The following is a 23,086-nucleotide window of genomic DNA, read 5'->3' as shown; positions in this document are numbered from 1 at the left end:
CATGGAGACATACAGAAAATACACAGACATCAGCTGGTTACTTCCCTATAGCAGCCACAAGAAACATGGTCTCATGGTGTCCCTGCTGGCCAGGAGAAGGAAGTAAGGGTCTGATGCAGAAAGGGACATGAACCTTGTACCCACAAAAGGTCAGTGAGTGTTAAGCCAGATATGGAGCATTTCAGATCTATTAGATACAAAAGCTCCTGAGGCACTTGGGTACACAAAAGGGATAATATCTGTAACTCTAAAGTCCATTTACTTTAATGGTAATGCACTAGCTGTTCTGTATGTAAAGCACGTGCTAACATTCAGAATCTCCATGGTCTCAGACTGTCCAGCTTTATAAGTATAGTATACCAAAGCTACTGAAACACACTAAATGCACACTCTGAGCCTTTAAGATGAGACAAAATCAAACCAAAACAACCTCCAGTCTGGTGAAGACCTGTAGGCCTGAAAAAATAGTGTGAAAATCTGCAAGGACACTTTATGAATGGAACTAATTGTAATACTTTCAATGTTTTTCTATGAAAGGCAAATAATAATTTTAATGAAGACCTCCTTTCTCAATCCACTGGGTCCTTAGGAACAAGGAAAGTGAAATTTAGGCCCCAAAATCCCATGGTAACCACAACAGGCTCATTTATGATATAGAGAACTCAGAAACTCAGATACCCAATGATGTTTAAAGCCTGACTCACTGTATTTGAAAATTCTCCCCAGCCTACTTAACTGAGCCTATTGCAATGGGGGACCATTGGTTCAACCAAGTGTTTCAGTCAGATTACAATTTCATTATGCAATTTCTACTCACCATCTTTCGGATGGCTGCATTCGAATGGTTCGCTGCTGTAGATATGAGTTCCAGTGACTCTGCAATAAAGGTAGCGACAGTTAAGCATTCTCTGGATTATATCTGTTAGTAGCACCTTGGGTTATTTTTCACCTCCCTGATTAGTGTTTTTCCTACAAAGTTGCTGTTGCAAAAGGAAGGACTATATTTTTTCTTTCCGTAAAGTAAAAGGAATGCTTATAAGCAGTTATATACACAATCAGTTCTGCATGTTCAGCTGGTCCTAAGTGCATTCAACATCCCTTTGTGCTATGTTTGGCGATAATTTGATTAATTCAAATCTCCATTTCTACCATAGCCCTAGTTGAAAGTATCCGAACACGTGAAGAAAAAAACTCTCCAAGATTTTATTGTGCTCATTAGACAGAGAGGAGTTTACATGTACTTTCAGCATCTTTCCTGTCTGGAGACTCTTCTGGAAGTTTCTTTAAATAGTCCTTTAGGAGAAGTTCATAACGAGGAATCCTTTGCACTGGTTCAAGCATGTGATGCTGTAATGTCAGGTTTCCACACACCTCCTGTTTCTATAACAGAAAGGAAACAAGCACAGGGTTTAGTTTTGTTCCTGCCTTTGCTGTTAAACAGCAATGAAAAATGACCATTCACATACACTTAGAGTAGCATAAAACAACTTCTCAAGCTATCACAGACTCATTTAGGTTGGAAAATACCCTTAAGATTATGGAGTCCAACATAAACCTAACACTGCCAAGTCCACCACTAAACCATGGCCCTAAGCACCGCGTCTACATGTCTTCTAAATACCTCCAGGGGTGGTGACTCCACCACCTCCCTCGGCAGCCTGTTCCAATGCTTGACAACCCCTTTGGTGAAGAAATTTTTCCTAACATCCAATCTAAACCTCCCGTGGTGCAACTTGAGGCTATTTCCTCTTATCCTACTGCTAGTTACTTGGGAAAAGAGACCGACCACCACCTCACTACAACTCCCTTTCAGGCAGTTGTAGAGAGCGATGAGGTCTCCCCTCAGCCTCCTCTTCTCCACACTAAACAAACCCAGCTCCCTCAACTGCTCCTCACAGGACCTGCTCTCCAGACCTTTCACCGGCTTCACTGCACTCCTTTGGATGTGCTCCTTCTTGTCCTTCTTGTAGTGACGGGCCCAAAACTGAACACAGTATTCCAGGTGCGGCCTCACCAGCATTGAGTATAGGATGGCAATAACTAGTCCTGCTGGCCACATTATTCCGGATACAAGCCAGGATGCTATTGGCCTTCTTGGCCACCTGAGCACACTGCTGGCTCATGTTCAGCCGCTGTCAACCAACACCCCCAGGTCCTTTTCTGCTGGGCGGCTTTCCAGCCATTTGTTCTCAAGCCTGTAGCGCTGCATGGGGTTGTTGTGACTCAAGTGCAGGACCCAGCACTTAGCCTTTTTGACTCTCATACAATAGGCCGTGGTCCATAAATCATAAATCCAGCCTGTCCTGATCCCTCTGTAGAGCCTTTCTAGCCTCAGGTATCAGAGCTGACAGGTTTCACGTGAACCTTTGTCCCATGCCTGGCTTTTCTTTTTTTACTTGACCAAGAGGGGGCTAGGTTTGAGACCGATGACACTAAATATTACCCGATAAGGCACCAATCTGCTTTGCTTGCAATGGTACTGAGTGTTGCAGTGTACTTATTTTCACAGGATCCCCAAGAAGTGAAGGGGTATTTCTATTTAAAAGAGGGTAGGAGAAATGAGAAACACAGTAAGACTAAGTAACCTGTTTTAAAGCACACAGGAAGTTTCCGTTAGCAATGTAATCTGACTCCTGAATCCCACATCAGCATGTTAACCACATATGTACACACACATGCTCTTCTCCATAGTGTTATTGCCACGTCAGCTCACTAATACCTCATCTTGGTCTGTTGTAGTGTAAGCAACCCCTCAACAACCACATTAATTTCAGTATGCTTTTCTCAGAGAAAGGTGCTTGTTTCAGGTATTTTCAATTTTCCTCATAAATATTATAGCCCATGACACACTGCTGACTCACCCAATTCTCAAAGCCAAGCCTGGAGATAATGAGATGAAAGTCCAGTAGAAAAATATTACCCATCCTTCCAGAAATTCAAAGATATAAATTTAAAATATCTTGTCACAGTGCAGCAGGGTGAACAGTATTTCTGTTTATAGGAGATGAAGTGAATTTTTTATTTCTCAGAGTTTTGCAGCACCATGTTTCCCGAGGAACTACAACTGGGATGGAAAGAATCAGAGATTCTGGGAAGAACTAAAAGGATCATGGAACTTCACTACACAATATTAGCGCTTCGTTTATATTCCCAAATCCACTTACTATAACCTTCTCCATTGTCTTTTAAATCCTGCAAATAAGATGAACCTTAACACTGAACAGCAATAGGGAAGCAGAGGAAGAAGTAACTTCAAGGCTCGTGTCAGCTGTATTCACATGACAAGTGTATCCTCTGTATAAAGTCAGCAGTGACAAAATAAACTGTTCCAAATAGTAAAAGTTTGATGTTACACAATTTTTAAAAGTCTAGAGTTTACACTGCAATTCAAATTACTTTACTAGAGGAAGGATAAATGTTTTTTCTGTGTTTAATTCATGTGACAATCCAAAACCCAGAAATATATATTTAAAAGTACTCATGTGATGGCATAAGGAGAAAGTTGACAAAAGAAAAGTCCTAATAAACTCACCAGCTATCAAGTTTTAGCCCCAGTAGGTGGATGTGAACTGGATAGAAAGTATGTTTATTATCAAGGTCAGCTAAAGTAAACTTGTTAAGTCACAGTCATTCACTTATAAGTACTGTTTGACCTTTGTTTTCTGTTTTCCTTAGTTTAGCATAATTAATAATTGCTAATGCCTTAAGCTGTACACCTATTCCATTAACAGCTTAGGTGGATGGTGCATTACTGCAGGATCACAACAAATTTCAACTGGCATTTTGAAAAGTAACAGTGGCTTTTGATAGCACAAAGATAGGTCAGATGACTGGACTAAGTATTCTGGGTCAAATCTTTGCCTCTTGCAGGTACAGTCATTGACAGAATCAAAAGGTACTGCGATGGTGCCGCTAAAATAACATACATTAGCAGGTTTCAGAATTACATCTCCTATATGCATTGCCTGCCTTCATACTGCCTGTCAAAGTTTTGTTCAAGCAACAGCAGAAATACTTATGGTTTCAGACAGCTGCAGTCCAGTTTTGCAGACTGAGAGCTAACATGAATTGTTTGCATTGGTAGCTTCGTGGTGAGAAGAGACAGATGAATTTTAGGGTGGGCAGATGCCTGTCCTGTAGGGAAAGCAGTCACAAACTGATTTATACTTCAGAAAGCCACGTCAGCAGCTTGGCACAAACCGAAGACAGCAAAACGCCTGCGTGCTTTCTTTTACAGTGCTTGCTGTGCAGAACGTCAGTGAGAGCAGGCTGCGTTCAGACAGAAAAAGGTTAAGAAAAGGCCACATGGAGCAAGAGCCCAGTAGAAGAGGACCGTCCCCAGTTCCTGCTTCTCCAAGCATCTCTCTGAGTCACCACCCAGCAGCCCCAAGCCTCTTCACAGGGCCTCTCCTCTCCCAGCTTGCTGGGGGATTACTTGATTCTCCACAGCTGGCCCAGCCACAATCCTTCCATTTAGGGCAGGCAGCTGTGCTCCCTTCTCAGCTTAACCTGCTCCCTGCCATCCCTCCCCTCCCAAAGGACAGAATCTACTTTCCCAGCAACAGTGGAAGGATGCTGGCAAGTGTGTGGGAGCCTGCTGCATCCTTTCATCTGGCCCAGGGCCTGAGGCAGAGAGAGGTTTTACGGATATGCCAGCATAAGCAGAGCTCTTCCCTCCCTCCCCACACAGCTTTTTATATAATTAAGAGAAAACACATGAAAATCCATGCTAAGCATCCTCCTGTAGAGCTGTGATCCCTGAGCGCTGCATGCCACTTCATGAGCCTCAGAAAAATCAGACCAACAGCAGATGCTGCCAGTGATATGCTCAAACTCAAATACACCCACCTCAGAATGAAAATGTAGTTATTAAAAAGCAATTAATATTAGTAATGAGGAAGAGAAATCACAAAAGAGTTTATAAATGGACATGTTTGCAGCCAGAATTGCCAGGTCAGCGGTGAAGTTTCATTCTGTGATTTCTGATACTCCTCTTCAATACATGAGTGGAGAAAAAGCTACCTATGTGAAAAATCTGTGTCACACAGCAAAAAAGAAAGGACTGCCACTAAAATGGTACATTTTTAGTATTAACGCAGCATTATCTTGTAGCTAGAAACGGTGTCTCATGCACTGGGGAAAGAAAACCACACAAACTTCACACAAATAAATGAGGATCTTCAAGCCATATTATGCCAATTAATAACATACCTGTATGTTCTGAACAACATCTTTGAATGGAGAGGACCTCTGCATACACGTGTTCACCATGTCCATTGCCCTGTCGAAGTTCTTTACATATTCTCCATACATCTTCAGAAAAGGAGCAAGTTTCTGTAGGATATCTCCTAGCCGTGGGTTGACGTTCCTATGGGAAAGAGAGGTAAGTACTGAAATCTGTGGAAATGAATACTATCTTCAGAGAGAAAACACAACTGTAAGATTTTCATAGTTGTCTCCCACATGCACAAGCACTTACACACATATGCAATCAGGCTAAGTTTAGCTTAAAGTCCTCTGTACAGTACCCTGGATGAAACCTTAAACATTCATCTAGATGTACAAAGGATGATATTTCTTCCCCCACCGTCACTCTTAAGTGAAGATCAGATTCAAACTGACTACACATTATTAAGAAAACATCTATGTATCTCTGCTGTCCAGCAAAAAATCTTGTGGGAAACTTTTACTTTTTAGAAATCATCTTTTCCACCAAAGCCAAACATCTGAAGAGGTTTTAATGCAGAGATCACTCAGTTCAGCTGGGTAGTCCCAGGGAGCTAGACACACATTCGCCTATAGAACTCCCCAGGATGGGAGCAGTGGTAGCCATGCATCTTTGTCTCCTCCAAATTTAGTCCAGGCAGAGCACCAGCCATTTTTCCGCCAGCTTTTCTTTCCCGTGGAACTTGCGACTTGCAGTCTGACTGCACTAGACCCCCTTTAGCCATTTAGCAAGCTTCTGTCCTCTTCTGACTCCAGACTCTCCAGTTTTCCTCCCCTTTTATTACAGCTGTCCCTGTAAACGCAAGTCAGGTGTAAAGGTGCTGAGACTCATTTATTCCTTCTGGTCATTGATGAACTATGTGAAGACTGGACTCAGCCAAGACAGATGTGAACTCTGGTCTGGTCTTCATTGTTAGTATACTTGAAAAGATGCAGTGTCAGCACTATCAGAACCTTCCACTGCAGGACACTCTTTGTAGCCAGTGTGTCATCTCAAATCTAGTTTTCTAGATCTGCTTTACAATTAACCTTTCTACCTGTTGCTCTATTTCTGCATCATCTACAACTTATTACAGCTGCCAAATTTTAATTGGTCTTTGACCGTTACTGATCATTTGACTCATTGAAAAGAAAAAAGCAACCCACTTCTATTTTCTTTAAAAAAAGTATATGTACACTGTAACCAATAATATTTTTTATCTCCTAGAACAGAAGGCCAACAAATTCTGGGGTAAAAACTTGTGCAATGCTGTGGTGCTCAACAACAGAAGTGGTTGCATAACAGACATAAGCAGATTTATAGATATGAAGACATCTATCTTATCTGTCCAGATTTTCCACTGGTTTGCTTATATAATGCTAATTTATATTTTATATAACCATAAGAAAATTTATTTAAAAGAATACAAAATGGATGTTTCTCATGAAGTCTCCAACATGGCATGCAAAGTCTAGACTGTGACATGATGATGGATTCTTCTTAGAGAAGAAACTTCATTTTTTTTAATACGTCACAGTGGTGCCAAAATAAGCATTTTCCTTCCTTCCTTCCTAGTACTGCAATATTAGGAGAGTTGAAACACAGCAAGGAAAACAGCTCTGGCAATACTTTGGACTGAAAAAATTGTCACAATGTCCTCTAGAAATCTTGAACGGTCATGTCTATTCCTGTATTCAGAAATGCTTAAAATACTCCATACTAATGTATTAAAGAACAAGTGAACTACTGCATGAAACAACTAGAAACTCTGGAATTAGACTAGGCCTAATGGTTGCTATAGTTTCTTGAAAACATATTTTTAAAGTAATTGTAATGTCAGTTACCCACCATTCTTGTGTAATTCTTGTTTTGAGCTCAGGAAGAAGAAATTGTCCATGGAAACAATAGATGGAAGAAATATTTGAAAAGATGCCCGTTATCACTTCAGATGAAATACCTGCTTCTGACAACTTAGTGCAGAAAACCTACATGAGACAACAAGATAGTACCAACATACATTTACGAAAAACAATCCTAGACACATTGGCTTTAGATTGCAATGTTACAAAGCTGCTGCCTCAGAACAGAGCTACAATTTTTCTGGTAGTCGGTCCTTGGGGTCTTTTGGGAGGTTCACAAAATGTAAGCCCACTGTCAATTTGGGTGAGATTTGACTATGGGTCACAGACGTAAATTAGAAAAATCCAAGGGATAAGTTGAAAAAGTTTGAAACTACTGAGAAGATCAGAAATATTGTATGTGGGAGTGCAAGTTGCAAAGAACAACCAGTCACTGAGGAGCACTTACTCCTATTTATGTGAAGCAAAATAAACTATGTGATTATTTTGTTTCACTGCGGGAAAAATTACACTGTACTGAACAAAAGGGAAAGACTCCCTAGATTTCTAAGGTCTTGAAACAGTCTCTACTCATCCAAAGCAAACATTGGAAAGTCTTCCACAGAGGTCCTAGAGTCAGAGGGTAGAGGGCTCTCCAGTTACAGCTTCTAACAAGATTTCTAGCAAGGTGACAATTTTTTTTTTTTCCTCATTTTTAAAAAGCACTTCGTTAGCAATGTGACTGATCATTTTTACTTCTTTCCTCCACATTCTTTTATTTTTTTTTTAAGATAATTGTAGAAATGCCTTAACAGTGTAGACTCACCTCAGTGTTTATATGGAAGAAAGTTCAGACTAATCTCACCTGTTTTACTTTATCCCCACATGTAAACATGATGGACAACAATTACAAAACACAGTTGGTAAAAAAAAAAATAATTTGCTGTGAGCATGGCACTGATGCATGTGGCCTGATTTTAGTAAAACTCAAACCTCTTGCATAGTACAGAGCGATCACGGGTTTCATCATTTGTGCCTTCAGGGTCCCCATAATTTCCTCTCCATGTACACTCAGGGAGTAACCAAATGATGATGATGTCTGTATCTTGGGCTGCTGCTTTCTCAGTCCTCTTTCTGACATCCTAATCCTTGGGTTCCAGCTCAGGGAACACACTTGCCAAAAGCTCACCTCTGGGACCCATGGCATGCAGCCTGGCAAGCAAATTCCATCTCCCACCTATAAACAGCATTTTTACACTATTGGGCTATAGGTTAGGGGATGAACAGGAGACATCATTGCTGCTCACAGAAACAAAAGCAGAGTTTATTCAAAATTAAATTACCTGGTCCAACAGATGGAGTCTTTTAACATATGCTTCTTCTGTATGGAGCAGTTCATTTGCGATGTTGAATAGTTTTTGGGGCTCTGTACACTGAAAAAAAAAGTTACAAATAACACAATCCACCTACACCTACAAATCTAAGTTTCATCAGCTGTTCTCTTTCCCATTTTCTCAGTGGGCCAAATTCCCTGCCGGTATAGAAGCTAGAAGTGAAAGGAGTTAACACATCTCAGAATCTGCTCCACATCCCTCATCAAAGGATCAGTTTGCTCCAGAGATGTTTTTAAAGCTATTTGATGAAAGAGCTATTAGTAATGCAGTCAATGGCTGGTCAGGACATTACTTTAGTTCATTATGGTTTTCTGTAAAGAACCAGAAACATCCTCCAAATCTGGAAATATGTCTAGTCTATTTGGTAACTAAGGCAGTAGACTCTAAGTCAACTCTTTTCCTTTTTGGATTCAGCTCCTGTGACAAAAAGAAAACTAGAAACTAGACCTGTTTGGCCACAGATTTCTCTCCCTGGCCAGTGCAGCATTACTCTCTATGGCATGTTTCTAAGATTGTTGTGCAGCTTTAAACACCAGCCAACTCCCTGGCAAGAATTTTCGGCAATGTAACCCAAGTTACTCAATGAAGTCTTTCATTAAGCTCATTTTAAAAAATAAAATGAGAAAGGACTAATTAAAAAACTTGAATGCAGTTATGAAGCACCAACTTTACGCACAGTTTAGCCAAAAGCTATGTAGACTCTTTGCTCTCTAAGTCCTTAAAAATACTTGAATTATTAGGATACAGGCTTTAGCTTTCTGACAAACTCTAGATACCTTTTTAAGGGTCTAGACTTTAAATACCATGCTTACATATAACTAAATCAAACTAGGTTCCAGAACTGCGTGCAGGCTGGTTTGTGTTCGGGAATACAAACATCCAAAAGGGGGAGCAAGGATGATCAAATCTAGGAAAATTTTACTGGGCTGGATCTGGAAAAAAAGACAACTGCGAGGAAGGTAAGAGAGATGTATAAATGACTAATGGAACAGAGAGCATCAACTGGGTGCAATTATTCACTTTTTCTTCCATGGGAAAACTAAAGAACATAACATAAAATTACTGCGGTGCTGCTTCAAGACTAAGAACCGCTTCCTCGAATACCCTGTCACTGCAGATGGTAAACCTTCATGCAGGTTCACAAAAGGATGGGACAAATCCATGGAGTAAAAGTCCAGCTGTATTCCATTAAACACACAAGGCTGTTTCCAGTTCAGGAAGCACCTGGCCCCTCACCTGCAACAGTGCTTTCTATCCCAAAGGCCTATCTCTGGGTGCTCACTAGCATTTGCGGCAGGCATTTCTAGATATAACCCTGCTGGCCAGTATCAGATTGTTAGGCAAATGTCAATTAAATGCTCTCTTTAAGCTTCTTCAACATCACCTTGTTTTGTTTCTAAACAAAGTTTATAAGAAAAAGTTAAATACCCCCACCCCACATTTAGGCAAACTGCAATACAACTGAAAGACCTCAAAGACTCTTCAAAGCTTGGCATGAATTCAGACAAACCAAATCCACAGTTACCCTACATAAAATGAGGTACCACTTAGCATGAAGTACCCACAGTTCCATGATATAAGTATTAATTGAAGGAAGGTGAATAGCTTTTCTGGATTTGGAACAGCATGTCTTCCTTTAAAGCAATCCCTCTCTAGGCACAAACCTGGAGATGGGCAACCACACCTTGAATAAAGCTTTGACATGTACTCTGCCTACCCAGCTACTTAAATTATTTCAAGCAAACGCAAAAAGTCTTTTAAGCTATTCTAACATGCTATACAACACCATGCTCCATTCATTCATGTGATATATATTAATAATTTGGGGGAAAGAAAAAAAAATCACAGCACAACAGAGCTTTGCACTTGTTACAAGCAAATACAACATATTACAGCTTATAATGAAATGCACTGCTTGCCATTAAAATTCCAATAACTACAAGGATCTCTCACTGAGAAAGTATTTATTTGCCAGTTTTGCTGGGCGCAGAATAGCGCCTGAATGAAAGGCACTGAAGTAATTGGGCCAGCACGCCAGCTGCCAAGAGCATCCTTTGATTTGTTTGAATTCAGGGTTTGAAAAATAATTATTTCCAACCAAATACATTTATTCTCAGAAGTAAATCTTTACATAGCACAGGCACTTTTTAACCTCCTGACCTTCACCATCTGCAACTCGGTGTATATTTCAGAAAAACTTGCTGACATCTGCTTAAATACCAAACAATGGCTGAACAGACTCTCAGCTTGAGCTCAGTTTTAAACAGTGACTCTATCTTCAGACTCTATCTCTGCTAGTGGCAGAGATAGGCATGTTTTTCAGACTAATTTGCAACGTATTTGCCTTTCAATGGATATAACATTTTAAATGAAGTAGTAGATTAATTAAATGTGAGGCAGTCCCATTCTTCTAACCTTATTTTGTGCCACAGCAGGACAGCTTTAACAAAGCCTGAGCCATAATTCAGTTCACCATGAACAAGATATTTCATGGTCCACGTTTCTAAAGAAAATGTAAAACAAATTTGCTAACTCAAATGTGCATTATATTCTTTATGTAACTGCGTATTTAAGTCTTTAAGTCACACCAGTGAAGCATATTTAACCTTACCAATGAAGCCCTGGAAGAACAACATGCCATTTACACGGCACATAAATGACATAGAAATGTAAAATATTTGTAGTCTTCCACCCTATGCAGAGTTTAGGCTGTTTGATTCTTGTAAGTATGTTTCAATCCTGCTTTACCCAATGTGCTCGTGGACTGACTGCTTGGCATGGCCATGGCACATTACGGCTGTCATCCACAGCCATGCATTACAAGCGTGCATCTACTGCAAGTCTTGTTAAAATAGTTTAGCTGGTGGGTGACAAGAAAGGTGAGGAAAGGGAAGCAGTAGGTGTTGACTTCACGACACAGGAAGCTCACTTGAGTGCTCAAAGCAGCAGTTGCACGATGCTCTTTTACTTCTCTGTGGAAGGTTCAAAAATTCATTTCCAGCTGTAACTGTCCAAAATCGTTCTAAAGAAAAGGGGAATGCCAGCCTGAAAACAAACAGAACCAGCTTCTCATAAAGGTCAGATTCACACCTGTGGTGGGAATACATCTGCACCTCAAATACCCCAATCCCAGACACAAATTGGGGAATAGCACATGCTGAGCTGACTTGTGCTATTAAGTGGCCACAAGTGCATCACTGCTTCCTGTGAATCTACTCACTGACCTGGCTGGGCACCCCACCGAGCACGCCTGGGCCACAGATTCACAAATGCAAAGACTGACCTGGCTATCACAAAAAGCAAATTTGAAATGAAAATTTAAAGTAAAAACCAAAGGATCGATATGAGAAAACTTGGGCAATACCCTACAACAACCGTTTTTCATACAACTGGTTGTGCACAACCATATTCAGTCAGCATCTCTATCACAAGAGGCTTTCAGCAAATCCTGCAAGAAAGCTGCTGGGATATGGCTTAAGTTAAAATCATATATGGTTATGCTTTAAAACCCCACCAGTCTTCCCTACAGAGAACACAGGAAGTCCCAGAAAGATTATAGATGACTTCCTACTCAAAAATGCTGAAAATAATATGCAGTATTTATCCTATGCTTGATCTTCTTTGATGTATTGAGATCTCATCTTCCTTAAGGTATTTAAAAAAATAAAAGATGATGAGAACGTATCTCCTTTTTCTTAACCAGCAGTATGACTAAAACATTGACCTATGCAATTTTTTTCAGAATACACACAGGAGATAATCTTACCTAAAGGTTTGAATTGCAGTACTGCAGGCCAAATTTTCAAACAAAACTGTGCAATGAAATTAGAAGTTAAATTCTAGCTATGTACAGGCAGAATGGACGTGTGTGTCAGTGACTGTATGAGGCCCACGTGGGCCTCATTATAACTATTTTACCCAGCAGGAAGAAGGACAGATGGTGAAAGGCATTTTTTGGTGATTACTAATGAGCACATATTATTCTTAGTGAAAAATTTCTAAATAGAAAGATATGAAGAAGTGTTAACCATCTCAGAAGCATTACTTTGTTGCTTCCAGGCAGTCAGCAAAAGCCTGGGGTGTATGACTACAGAGCATGACAGTCTCTCAGTCTCACTTTTATATAATTTTTTTTTTTGTAACCATCAAGGTTAATGTGCCTCAGTTCTTGGAGCTCCTGACATTTTCTGAGACATTACTAAAACTAATAAGCTCCCCTTGTTCATTTTCATTTTGATAAAAGATACCTGGAAATCCCAGTACGTCACTCCTGAGATTTTAAAACATATTCTAATAACTGTGTGCTTATAGTAAGACCTGTTAGACTGTGCTGCAGACTCCCAAAGGAAGCAACATCACACTGCAGAGCTAAGCCTAGACTAAATAAAACAATACGAGTCATGTATCAGGCAATGTTACATCACTAGCCACAGAATGTGTAAAAGCTCGGCAGGTGGATGGAGAAATATCTGAAGTATAAAATTAGAGAAGAAAAAGCAAATCTGATTTTTTTTCCCTACTCAGGTTTATTCATTACCTTCACTTAACTTCATATCCTAGGAGTTACTGAGCCATCATTAAATCATTCTGCAGCTGTACTTCTTATGCATCCTCCTCCAACTATAACAAAGCTTTCTGGAAACTTGTATATTTAATGTGAGCCCTGGTTACCTCTGTTGTGCAGCTGTGAAGCCTGGTACTAAGGCTAGGAAGAGGGAAGCACTAGAAAGGTGCTGGCTCCTAAGAAAAACCTTTCTGGAGGAACCGGGGTCTCCCCAGCTCTCAGGATAGCAGCTGCTGCCAACTGAACTCTCTTCCTTCCAGTGGTACCTAGTTTTCTGGAAAATTACCAGTTTTGTCAAGGGTGGTGTGAACTTCCAGCCTAAGAATAACCACTGAAAAAGTCAACTTTGAACTGTGCTGGCTGTCCTCACTGGAAGACATGGCTCTTTACCCTAACCCTTAGTCCAGATTTGTTGCCCAAATCTGCAACAGAATCAAAGGGGAGAGTGGGAGGATAATGTGGACACCTAACACACAAATTGGCTTCACATGCCTCATCCCCAGAGAAGGGCACAATCCTTACACTACAGAAGAGGCAGCAGATCTCTAAGCCTTCCCCCCGCCACGTGGCTGCAAAAACAATGTAACTTAGTGTAGCTTGGTCAGTGTCAAAAGTGCCTTTTTGAAGGCAAAATTAACTCAAAATCCAAGGTAGAATCTGAAGTGCATCAAATAAATGCACTTCAGGAAGAAGAGTAGCACAAGAAAACAACAACAACAAAATCTTCCTCTAGAGATCTCTCTCTTTTATATATTCACCAAGCATGCTGTAGAGAAGTATAACCACATAACTCTGTGTTTTATCAGCGTTATTTCATACCATATGGATACTTAACCTAAGAAGCAAGACTTAAAACAGCCATCAAAACTCTGATGTCTTAAGAAACATTGCTATTTGCCAGCAAAGCGCTTCTTAATCATATGGAGAAGTCTTCTGCTTGGGTTTGCCACAGTTGGTTTGATACTACGTTCGTAGTCCAAACAATAAATTTAATTACCAGATTAAACAATCTTTTAAATGATATTTCAGTTGCACACATGCACATACATACATATTATGAATATAAAACAAACTATTTTACAGAGTGTGTATGTATGTATAAACACACACGAGGGAAAACCAACAGCAGCAGGCGAGAAGCCTGGCACCGTGACAGGAATGCTGCCCATTTGAGATGTAAACAAGCTTTCACCCGCAGACTACTGAAGAGATACCAGATGTCAATTGATCCATTAGATGTTGTGTTAATAGATGCTAATAGGTAGATGTTAATTGCAGTTTCCATCACTAAGATGTTTTCTGCTGACCGCTCCATTAAATTCTTGCATACAAGATAAAAGACAGAGGTCTCCTTTGGCAGTACAGACCCTGCAGTCCTGCTGGATGCCCTGATTATATTGCCATGGATTTACTCCTACGCAAGCCCAAGGCAATCTGCACTGCAGCCTCCTGTGCCCAGGTAGTCATGTCCGATGTATGCAGTGCCAAGGCAAGGCTGCCCTCCCTGGCTCTCAAGGAGGTGGAACAAGCCACAGGTTCCTCCTCCTGAATCCACACCAGCTGCCAGGTGGGACTGCAGACCAGCAGAGAGGCAAATGAGATCACATCATCCCCATCTACAGAAAGCAGTTGGGTTTGGCCAAATAGACCTGGTTCATGCAGCCCTCACTGCTTCCTAGTCTGCTGGGTCCTTTCCACTTTCCTCTCACTACCTGGCAGGTTTGACATTCATCAAATTTGCAGAAGCAGCAGCACGGCACTTAAGTACTGAAGGGTCCCAGGCTACAAAGGCAGCATCTGAAGACCATGAACGGAAGGTGAGTCCAGTCACACCAGGCTGAGGTTTGAGATAAAGCAGCAGAAAGAATGGCAGCATAAAGCAATGCACTCATGAGAGAAAGTCTGGGCTTTTTCATACCTTCCTGTTGGTATGCTTGCCTCATCAGGCTGTCTTCTACTCTTCGGAACCAAGGGGACACCACAGAGCATTAGCTATATTCCAAAACTGTACTTGTCAGCTCTAAGAGACAGAACTTTCACACCACATACCTGCATGCAATTTTCATCACTGTCAATAGTCACTGGCCAATTTGACCCAGAAGCTACTGAATGACTTTTAACTGCCACATTTCCCAAGGGACAAGTTCTTGACATACATAAATCAGAATATATCTGGTGATTTCAACAGAACCACCTGATTTGCACAAACTGAGGTGTGAACACTACAGTTCACTAGCTACATTTCATGAGTTGCTAGTGCTCATCATATTATTTAAAAAATAAAAAATCCAGAATATTAACTTTACTGTCACGATGGATGAGGAAGAAAAACCCCGAACTACCTCCAAACACAAATGAAAAACCTCTCCAAACAAAAAGTGGAATATTTTGCACACATTTTGCTCAAAGTGTCTTCTGTTTTCTTTTTCTGGAAAAAAATCTAACCCATTCTATCACCATTATTTCTAAAAATAACTGTCTTAATAAACAAGATAACCAAAGGAATCTATCATTAATCTTACACAGCTGCAGCAAATACACAACAGCCTGACTACATTACTCTGGATTCAAGGAAAATTTCTTGTAGCTACAGTTTCCTGAAGAGCAATTTGATAAAACTACCCTTTAAAACAACTTCTTTGCACTCAAAGTAGTCACACCAATAGAAGCATAGGCTCGGGAGGGTGGTGGGAAATTGCTGTTAGAAGAGATTTCCATCAAGCATGCCCTTCTAGGATGCAAGGCCCGGACCCTGCAAGATGCACCATCCAATTAGCCCCCTGCATATCATGGAGCCCCACTGAAAACATGATCTAACAACTAGAAGCTGAATCTAAACAAATCCAAACAAGAAACATAAGGTGTGAGTCTTTACCTACAAAAACATTTAACTTTTAACAACTTACCTCTGGCTGTGATGGGTTCTCTTACACAAAACCTTTTAAATCAAGACTGTGAACCTTTCTAAAAGATACTATCTAGGTCACGAACAAGTTATAACCTGCATCAAGCAGGAAATGATAATGACTGCTGTGATCTCTTGACATAAAACAAACAAACAAAAAAATCCCAAACAACGTATGAAAGTGATGCAAGGGATCTCTGGCCACAGACAGGAACTGGTTTCAGAGCACTTAATAGTAACAAACTACCTTACCTTGTTTACATCCAAATACTCTAACTTCGGCACTTCTGCTGTCTCTTGTTCCTCGCTGCTTCCTTCATCAATGTCACTGTCTTCCTCCTGCATGGAGTCTCTCTTCTGCTCCACAGAAGAAGGTTTGGTGCCCTTTTTGTCAGGTTCCATCTCCCCCGGGTTCCCAGCCACGCTGGACTTCTTTTGCTCCGCACCTTCTTCACTAGGGAAAGTTTCTCCTGCCACGCTACAAGAAGGACTGTCAATGCCACTGTCTCTGTTGGGAATTTTACCATTACTGTTCAGTTCTGCTGTTGAGTCTTTATTGCTAAGCTCTCCAGAGGGCTCTTTGCTCACATTTACAGCAGTACAGCCTTCATGACTTTTGTTATTGCCTATACTTAGCTCTTTAATTTTCATTATGTCTGTGTTAGATAGATCCACGCTGCACAGTATGTCTGGCTCATTTTCATCTGGTTCACTTTTTTCATTTGTGGAAGAGCCGCTGGAAGCTACCATGTCACAGTCACACGAGCTTGGCTGTTTGGATGAGTCCAGGCCAGGTTCCATCTTAAGAGTTAAATTTAGCTGGTTTCTTTGAAGAATATGTACAGGTTGCCTGTGGGTGAACAGAAAGCACCACAGTCATTCATATTAAACTCAAGAGCTTTCAAAAGTGCCCCAAAAGAGAGAGGGCCTGATTATAATTTGATTCAAGTTGTGTTTCTTGCACCCCGCAACAATCCTAGGAGGCAAGTGTGTGTGTATCACTTTAATAATATACACCCAACAATTTCTGATAAAAACACACCATCCCTAGCTGTAAGTTTTACTGAAATGGCACCACTAGAATCCTGGACCTTTAATACTCCCCTTGTTGCCCTGAAGAACAGTCTGGTTTGAAGGTTTGGGGACGGACCAATCATCTTTTAAAAGAAGCATTTGGTTGTGGGTTTGTTTATACAGGAGCTCATGTTCTTCAACAGCCTTTGCAGCAAGGTATTTTCTGCCATGAGACAGGATGTTTTTGAAACACAAGAAGGCACCACTTTTTCTTTTCTCTTCTTTTCGAAAGACACCTTACCAGATTCACTCAGGTGATAATACACTCCAAGGCACAGTACAGTACCTCTGTCTCCAACTCCCTCTTTAAGAAAAAAATCACTTAGCTCCATCAGGCAGATTTGCTCTTGAGAGAGAATTTTCATTTGTAAAACGAGCTGGTTTTACAGCAAAATACATATATTTTATCCTATTTAATGTCTCTTATATATAAAAGTTTCTGAGGAAACTCTGTTCTACATGACATTGTTTCACAGTACATTGCAATTTAACTCTGCCCTGCCTCCAAGAAGCAAGCTAACAGTATGTCTGACATTTATTGAATATTAGAAAATTCAATTATTTTATATCACAATAATGAAGTACCTATAATGCAAAAACCAATCCCAACATCAAGTCAACTTACTGAAAGCAGACTCTGGGCTACTTGTTTCTGGTAGAACGCTTACCAAACTCAGCAAGTCTTAAGCTCCTTAAGAACAACTGTATGTTACAAACTAAAAGTCATTGAAATACATGCTTTTATAAAAAAATATTAATAAAAAATTTTGTAGTCAGTCAACTTTGCATTTCCAGTAGAAATCATCCCAAGAGGAGTTTCTACGTGACAACTATAATTAATGTTTTCTATTGTTTATTCTAAGTTAAAAATGCAGAACAGGGACATTAGAGCAAATTTGGAAAAGCCATATTTACCTAATGCTTTCAAATTTCTCAATGAGTGTGTTGACTCCCGCTGATATTGGTATTTCTTCCTCTCCAGGCGCTAAGCTCCTCGAAGACTTGGGATCAGCTGGCAGAGGCCGAGAAGGCGCAGGAGGAATTCTTTCCTGCCCAGGTTTGAGATAGACAGGCTTAGGAGGTACTAGTAAAAGAGAGGGGAAAAAACAGGAGGATAAATCTCCATCATTTTTATCCTAAAGTGGGAACAAAATCCAAGTGCTCAGTGCAGAATGAAGAGTATGCATTCCTTCACCAGCCTTTAAAAATTGCATAGGCGCAGGCCCAACGTATTTCTTACACCAAAGCAGACTGCTGTATGCTAAAGAAAAGTGACAGGCTTTTATTTTGTATTTCTACAGCTGTATCAGACGTGTTAACGAACCAAGCAGCTTGCAGAACTTTACCGCTTCCTTATTACCAAACAGGATGCACAGCTCATACTTCGTTTTTGCAAATGTGCTCACCATCTCAGTCACACTAACAAGTTTCCCCTCCCATGACTTTTCAAAACTCAGGCACTCTGTTGAACCTCTTACACTGGAGAAAAAAGAGAAAACAAAACAAAACAAAAACAACCAGCCAACCAAAAAAAAACCCAGCCGAAAACAAACCACCAAAAAACAATTCCACCGTGGATTTCAGTGCCTTGTGTTTGCTTCGTCGAAAACGCCACAGGCAGAACATAATAGCTTTTCTTCCTTTCATTCTCCCTCCCCCATCTCTTCTGTGGTGTAGTCTTCATAAATTTCCTTCCTCTTTTGGTTCTACATTGAGTTATATATGATATAAATAAAACACATGTTGTAAGAACGTACACATTCTGCTTAAGAATTCACTAGGCAGTATTTTAAGAAAAATATAATGTAATTTAAATGTAATGTAATTTTAAAAAATTTATTCAGACCTTGTATTGATGGGAGAGTAAATGGTTTTAGAAATACGCAAGCAGTAACCCATGGCAACAGGTTCATATGCTGTTACAGTTTCATACAGTGAAAGCAACCTCACACAGGCAGACCTAACACTAGAAGGCTGGAAAACCAACTGCGCAATTACTCCCAAAGCACACACTAGTTGGAGCAGCGCTGCCAAGTATCCCCTCTGGTCTAGACTATCCAAAGAGTTAACACATTAAATGAGGAAACTCTAAATACATGGTTTATTAAACAACATTTTCAAGAACAATTTATTTCAAATATTTCCAATTTTTAAATGGTCTGTATGGCACATCAGCATAATATGATTAACATTGTAATGGAGCTTCAGTTAGCAACTGTTCCAAATGTAATTTCAGGGTTACTTTCTTTAGGAGCTAAATGGAGGCATACGCACCCAAAAAGCCAATTCCTGTTGCCCCTACCCTGCAGAAGGCTCTGCATCTATTTTAAGGTCTGCATCAGCGTCCCTGCTCCAGCTATGGACAGTTGTTGTCTGAGGTCAGTGACGAAGGACTGTTGAAGAGTTTTTGAGTTCTATGTCAGATTTTAATCTACTTACATTACTGAATTTATTTTAGCACCAAATAATAGAAGCAAATCTTCTAAGGATTTGAGCTTTAATGGGATACTTCCTATAAAAGGACTGATTTGCCCAGTCTCCAAAAACATCTGGAATTCCTGTCTTACAACAAAGGTGTAATAGTTCAATTTTGGAAACACCATCACAAAACCTATCTTACATGGGAATAACAGGTAAGCAGGAAAAGAAAATAATCTGGCATATAAATGAGATGGTGGAGCTCTATGTTTTGTTCACCAGGTTTTCAATTGCACACTGCGTGATCAGTGAGGACCCAGCCACGTTTCTCCTTGTAAAACCAAACCAAAACAACACAACACAACAACAACAAGAAGAAAGTATCCACGCAACCATCTGGCTTATCTAGCCAGAAAAGGCAAGCTCTAGGCTCTTTACAGAAGGTGCGTAATGCAGCAGGCAGACAGGCAAGAACCTACCCAACATCCCCTATATCAGGCCTGTCAGTTTCAGAGTGGTCCACAACACTCAGAAGCTGAAGTTGGCTGCCAAAGTGTTTACACTAAAAGCAGTGGGTGTCACTGCTGTCTTGCCTGTCAGTGGACTCTACCTGAATCGCCTGAGACAAGACACTCTGCACTGGACAAAAAAAAAAGGAGGAAAACATTTTAGTTCTGAATTTCTATTTACTGAAATAATTTTGAGAAATGGAGGCATCAGCACGGAGGCAAAGCCTTTGACCTTATCAAGCACTACTTACGAAGCAAGATTTAAACCACACAAGATCACAGAATCATAGAATGGGAGTCAGAAGGGACCTTTAAAGGTAATCTAGTCCAACCTCCTGCAATGAACAGGGACATCTTCAACTAGAGCAGGTTGCTCAGAGCCATGTCCAACTCCAGAGCTGACACAAATCCCCTGATGTTCAGAATTTACAAGGAAGCAGTGTTACATATCACAACACAGACTTTTAAACTCAAAACCATTCCAGACTTCTATGAAAGAGTGAAGGAAAGATCTGCACACTAAGAACAAACAACACTAGATGAGCTCACCAGTATGTGTGCCATCATCATAAGTACTAAATGAAGTCAGCCCTGGAAAAAAGTAGGTGCTGCTTTTAGGTAGGGATCCAGAACCCAAAGTAGGAGCCCAAGAAAAACTCCTGCTCATGCTCTGAAGCCACCTTCCATGAGTCCCAGCCATGCAGGAACCAATGCTGCTATTTTCTGACTCCAGGTCCCAGCCACAAAGCAGCAAGACCTTGGATGCAGCTTCCAGTGCCCGTCCTGCGCACAGACAAGTAAACTGGCGGAGAAAAGAAAGCAAGCCAGCTGCACAGAAGAGCTACTAGTATTATGGAGCATGTTTCAGGTGGTGTGTGAAGCCATGTGCTGGAATTGGTTTTTCCCAAGTCCTCCACCTCCTGAAGGTTTTACATAGCAGTCTATGGCTATTCGCAGGAGGCAGAAACCAAGATACAAAAATGTTTGCTGCAGAAGGAGCAAGTGAAATAACAAGAAGCGGCGGTACAGAATTAGAAAAAGGAAAGGCAAGGTTAAGTATGTGGGAGAAGTTATAGCCCAAGCTTGGCCCTGGGTCTGTGAAACAGCAGGGAATAAGGACCCTTCCCTCACTGCATCTCAGCCTTTGCATTATTTCAGTCCCTTTCAGTCCATTAATTTTCTCTCTCTCAAGTGCCTCCTCTAGAGTAATATGCAAACAGCCTACACATTTATTAGCGACTTGATGGAGGCGTTCCCATTAATCATCCCAGTGGTTCTGAGTCTGTCATGACTCACTGGGAAAGCTGGGAGGACCTAATAAAGAGAAATTTAAGTGGTGTGAGTCACACTTGCAGATTTACTGACTTTCGTTAAGGTCCCTTGACAAGAAGGGACCTAAAAAAATACAGATGATGAAGCAGATTATGAAGGGTTATCCCCTGGGAAGCGAATACAGTCAAAAAAAGGATAAATGATAACAGCACAGCCTTGGGTGGGGGTAGAAAGCTGCTCCTGGAGTCTCAGGTGGTGATGCCAGCACATCCCACCCAACAGATCAACAAGAAACAGGCTTTAATGATGCATCCAGGTAGCTCTAGGGAGAAAGCCCTGGGAATAAAGGTTCTTGCATAAAAATACCAACAAAACACTGAGGAAAGATGCTGCAAGGAAATGCACTGCAATGTCACAACTACTTTTTTTGGACATGGCCATCAAGAGGAAGCAAGGATGGTTTACAGGAAAAATATCAACTTCAATACAGTCAATTTAATAACAACAGGTTGTGGGGTGTTTTTTTATTTATTTTGACAATTTCGTTTTCCTGGAGAGGTATGAAGTGTTTTCCTTTCTTTGCTGGGTATACAACCCATACAGTAACCTGAGGCCAATGAACAAAGGATAAAAGCCATTTCAAATTTACAAAGTCAATAAAAGTGAAGAGAAAAAAATTGTAACATCTTCCCCTCCTTCCAAAGTATTGTACATATTGTTCTCTACTGTCATATGTAAGCTAATTGCAGATACTTTTTAAAAGCAGTTTTATTATAAATAAGTGAAATAATAAAATCATTATTTAAAATTTATGACAACGAAGTGTCTTTCAGGAAGATGACTGGCACATCCATGACCAAAACTTGTAATGCTGATTTGTAGCTTTGGCTAACGTGGCTAAGTCTGAGACATTATGTGGTCTGATTTTCTAGTATTGGGTACTACACAACAGTCTGTCATGGGAATTTTCATTGGGACTCCCGTTTCTTCTTGGACTGCTTTTACAGTGACATCAAGAAGCCCAACAAACTGAGTTCTGTCAAAAAAAAAGTAACTAGTCAAGTAAACATTTTACCTTTGGGAGTTTATTTCACCTCATTAACAAATTTCCATCCTTTTCAGAGCATTAACCAGCCAGTAAGATACACTGACTTCTTTGTTTCTAAGCTTATGGCTGTGGTGGAAGAGAGACCTTGGATGTGTATGAGCAGCAGAAAGATGAAGTACTACCTATCTCAGTGATAGAAATAGATTATACTAATCTACTTGGGTAACTTTTAAGCATGATTTGAATCAAGCTAAGTAGGCTCACTCCAACTTTTCTGAAATACTTACACATAAAAACCAGACTGTCCTCAGTAATTGGAAATCAGTGCAATCAGTACAACAGCAAAGGATATACAGCAGCTGAATTAATTCAACTTCTTACTGAACAGACACTTCTGCTATTCTTTTCTATCGTTAGTATTAACAACATTCATGGAACACCCACTAATTAAACCTGGACAACCAAGACCTCAGGGTAAAAGCTCCATAAATACACAGACCTTGTGAGATATTTCAGGTATGAACTAGTATACTAATTTAACATTTAAGGTCTAATTCCAGAGTCAGAAAATACAATGCTTTCTTTGTAGTTGTTTAAGGCTAAATGCGTATCAGAAAATCACTTTTATGTAGGCAATTGAATTGTGAGGGGGTGGTGGTGCAGAGGGTCAGTTTGTACAACACACCCTAATAGTGACCAAAATATCTTTTCTCTTTTTCTCGCATGACAATGACCATCTATCACATGGACATGCTCCTTAAAAGAATTTTGGTTTATGAACTTAGCATCTTCTTTGGGCTCAAACTCCTTTGTTCCAAACGCCTCTGCATCTGCAATTACCTTAAGGCCATTATATAC

General features: G+C 40.4%; 1 protein-coding gene across 4 annotated transcripts in view; it reads right to left on the bottom strand.

The window, feature by feature from the left end:
- Positions 1-23,086, bottom strand: part of FGD3 (FYVE, RhoGEF and PH domain containing 3) — a 121,688-nt gene that overhangs the window by 35,423 nt on the left and 63,179 nt on the right. For all 4 annotated transcript variants that reach the window (XM_064454266.1, XM_064454264.1, XM_064454268.1 and 1 more), the window contains 7 exons: positions 17,897-18,065; positions 16,160-16,757; positions 8,388-8,477; positions 7,055-7,191; positions 5,212-5,368; positions 1,242-1,380; positions 818-876 (listed from right to left, as the gene is read on the bottom strand). In XM_064454266.1, the coding sequence (XP_064310336.1) occupies positions 818-876; positions 1,242-1,380; positions 5,212-5,368; positions 7,055-7,191; positions 8,388-8,477; positions 16,160-16,757; positions 17,897-18,065 (1,349 nt within the window). The remainder of the gene's footprint in view (positions 1-817; positions 877-1,241; positions 1,381-5,211; positions 5,369-7,054; positions 7,192-8,387; positions 8,478-16,159; positions 16,758-17,896; positions 18,066-23,086) is intronic.

Source organism: Phalacrocorax carbo, chromosome 6 (assembly GCF_963921805.1).
Source record: "Phalacrocorax carbo chromosome 6, bPhaCar2.1, whole genome shotgun sequence".
NCBI lineage: Eukaryota > Metazoa > Chordata > Aves > Suliformes > Phalacrocoracidae > Phalacrocorax > Phalacrocorax carbo.
The sequence above is the reverse complement of the archived record's forward strand: the minus strand, read 5'-3'. Positions and strand labels throughout refer to the sequence as shown.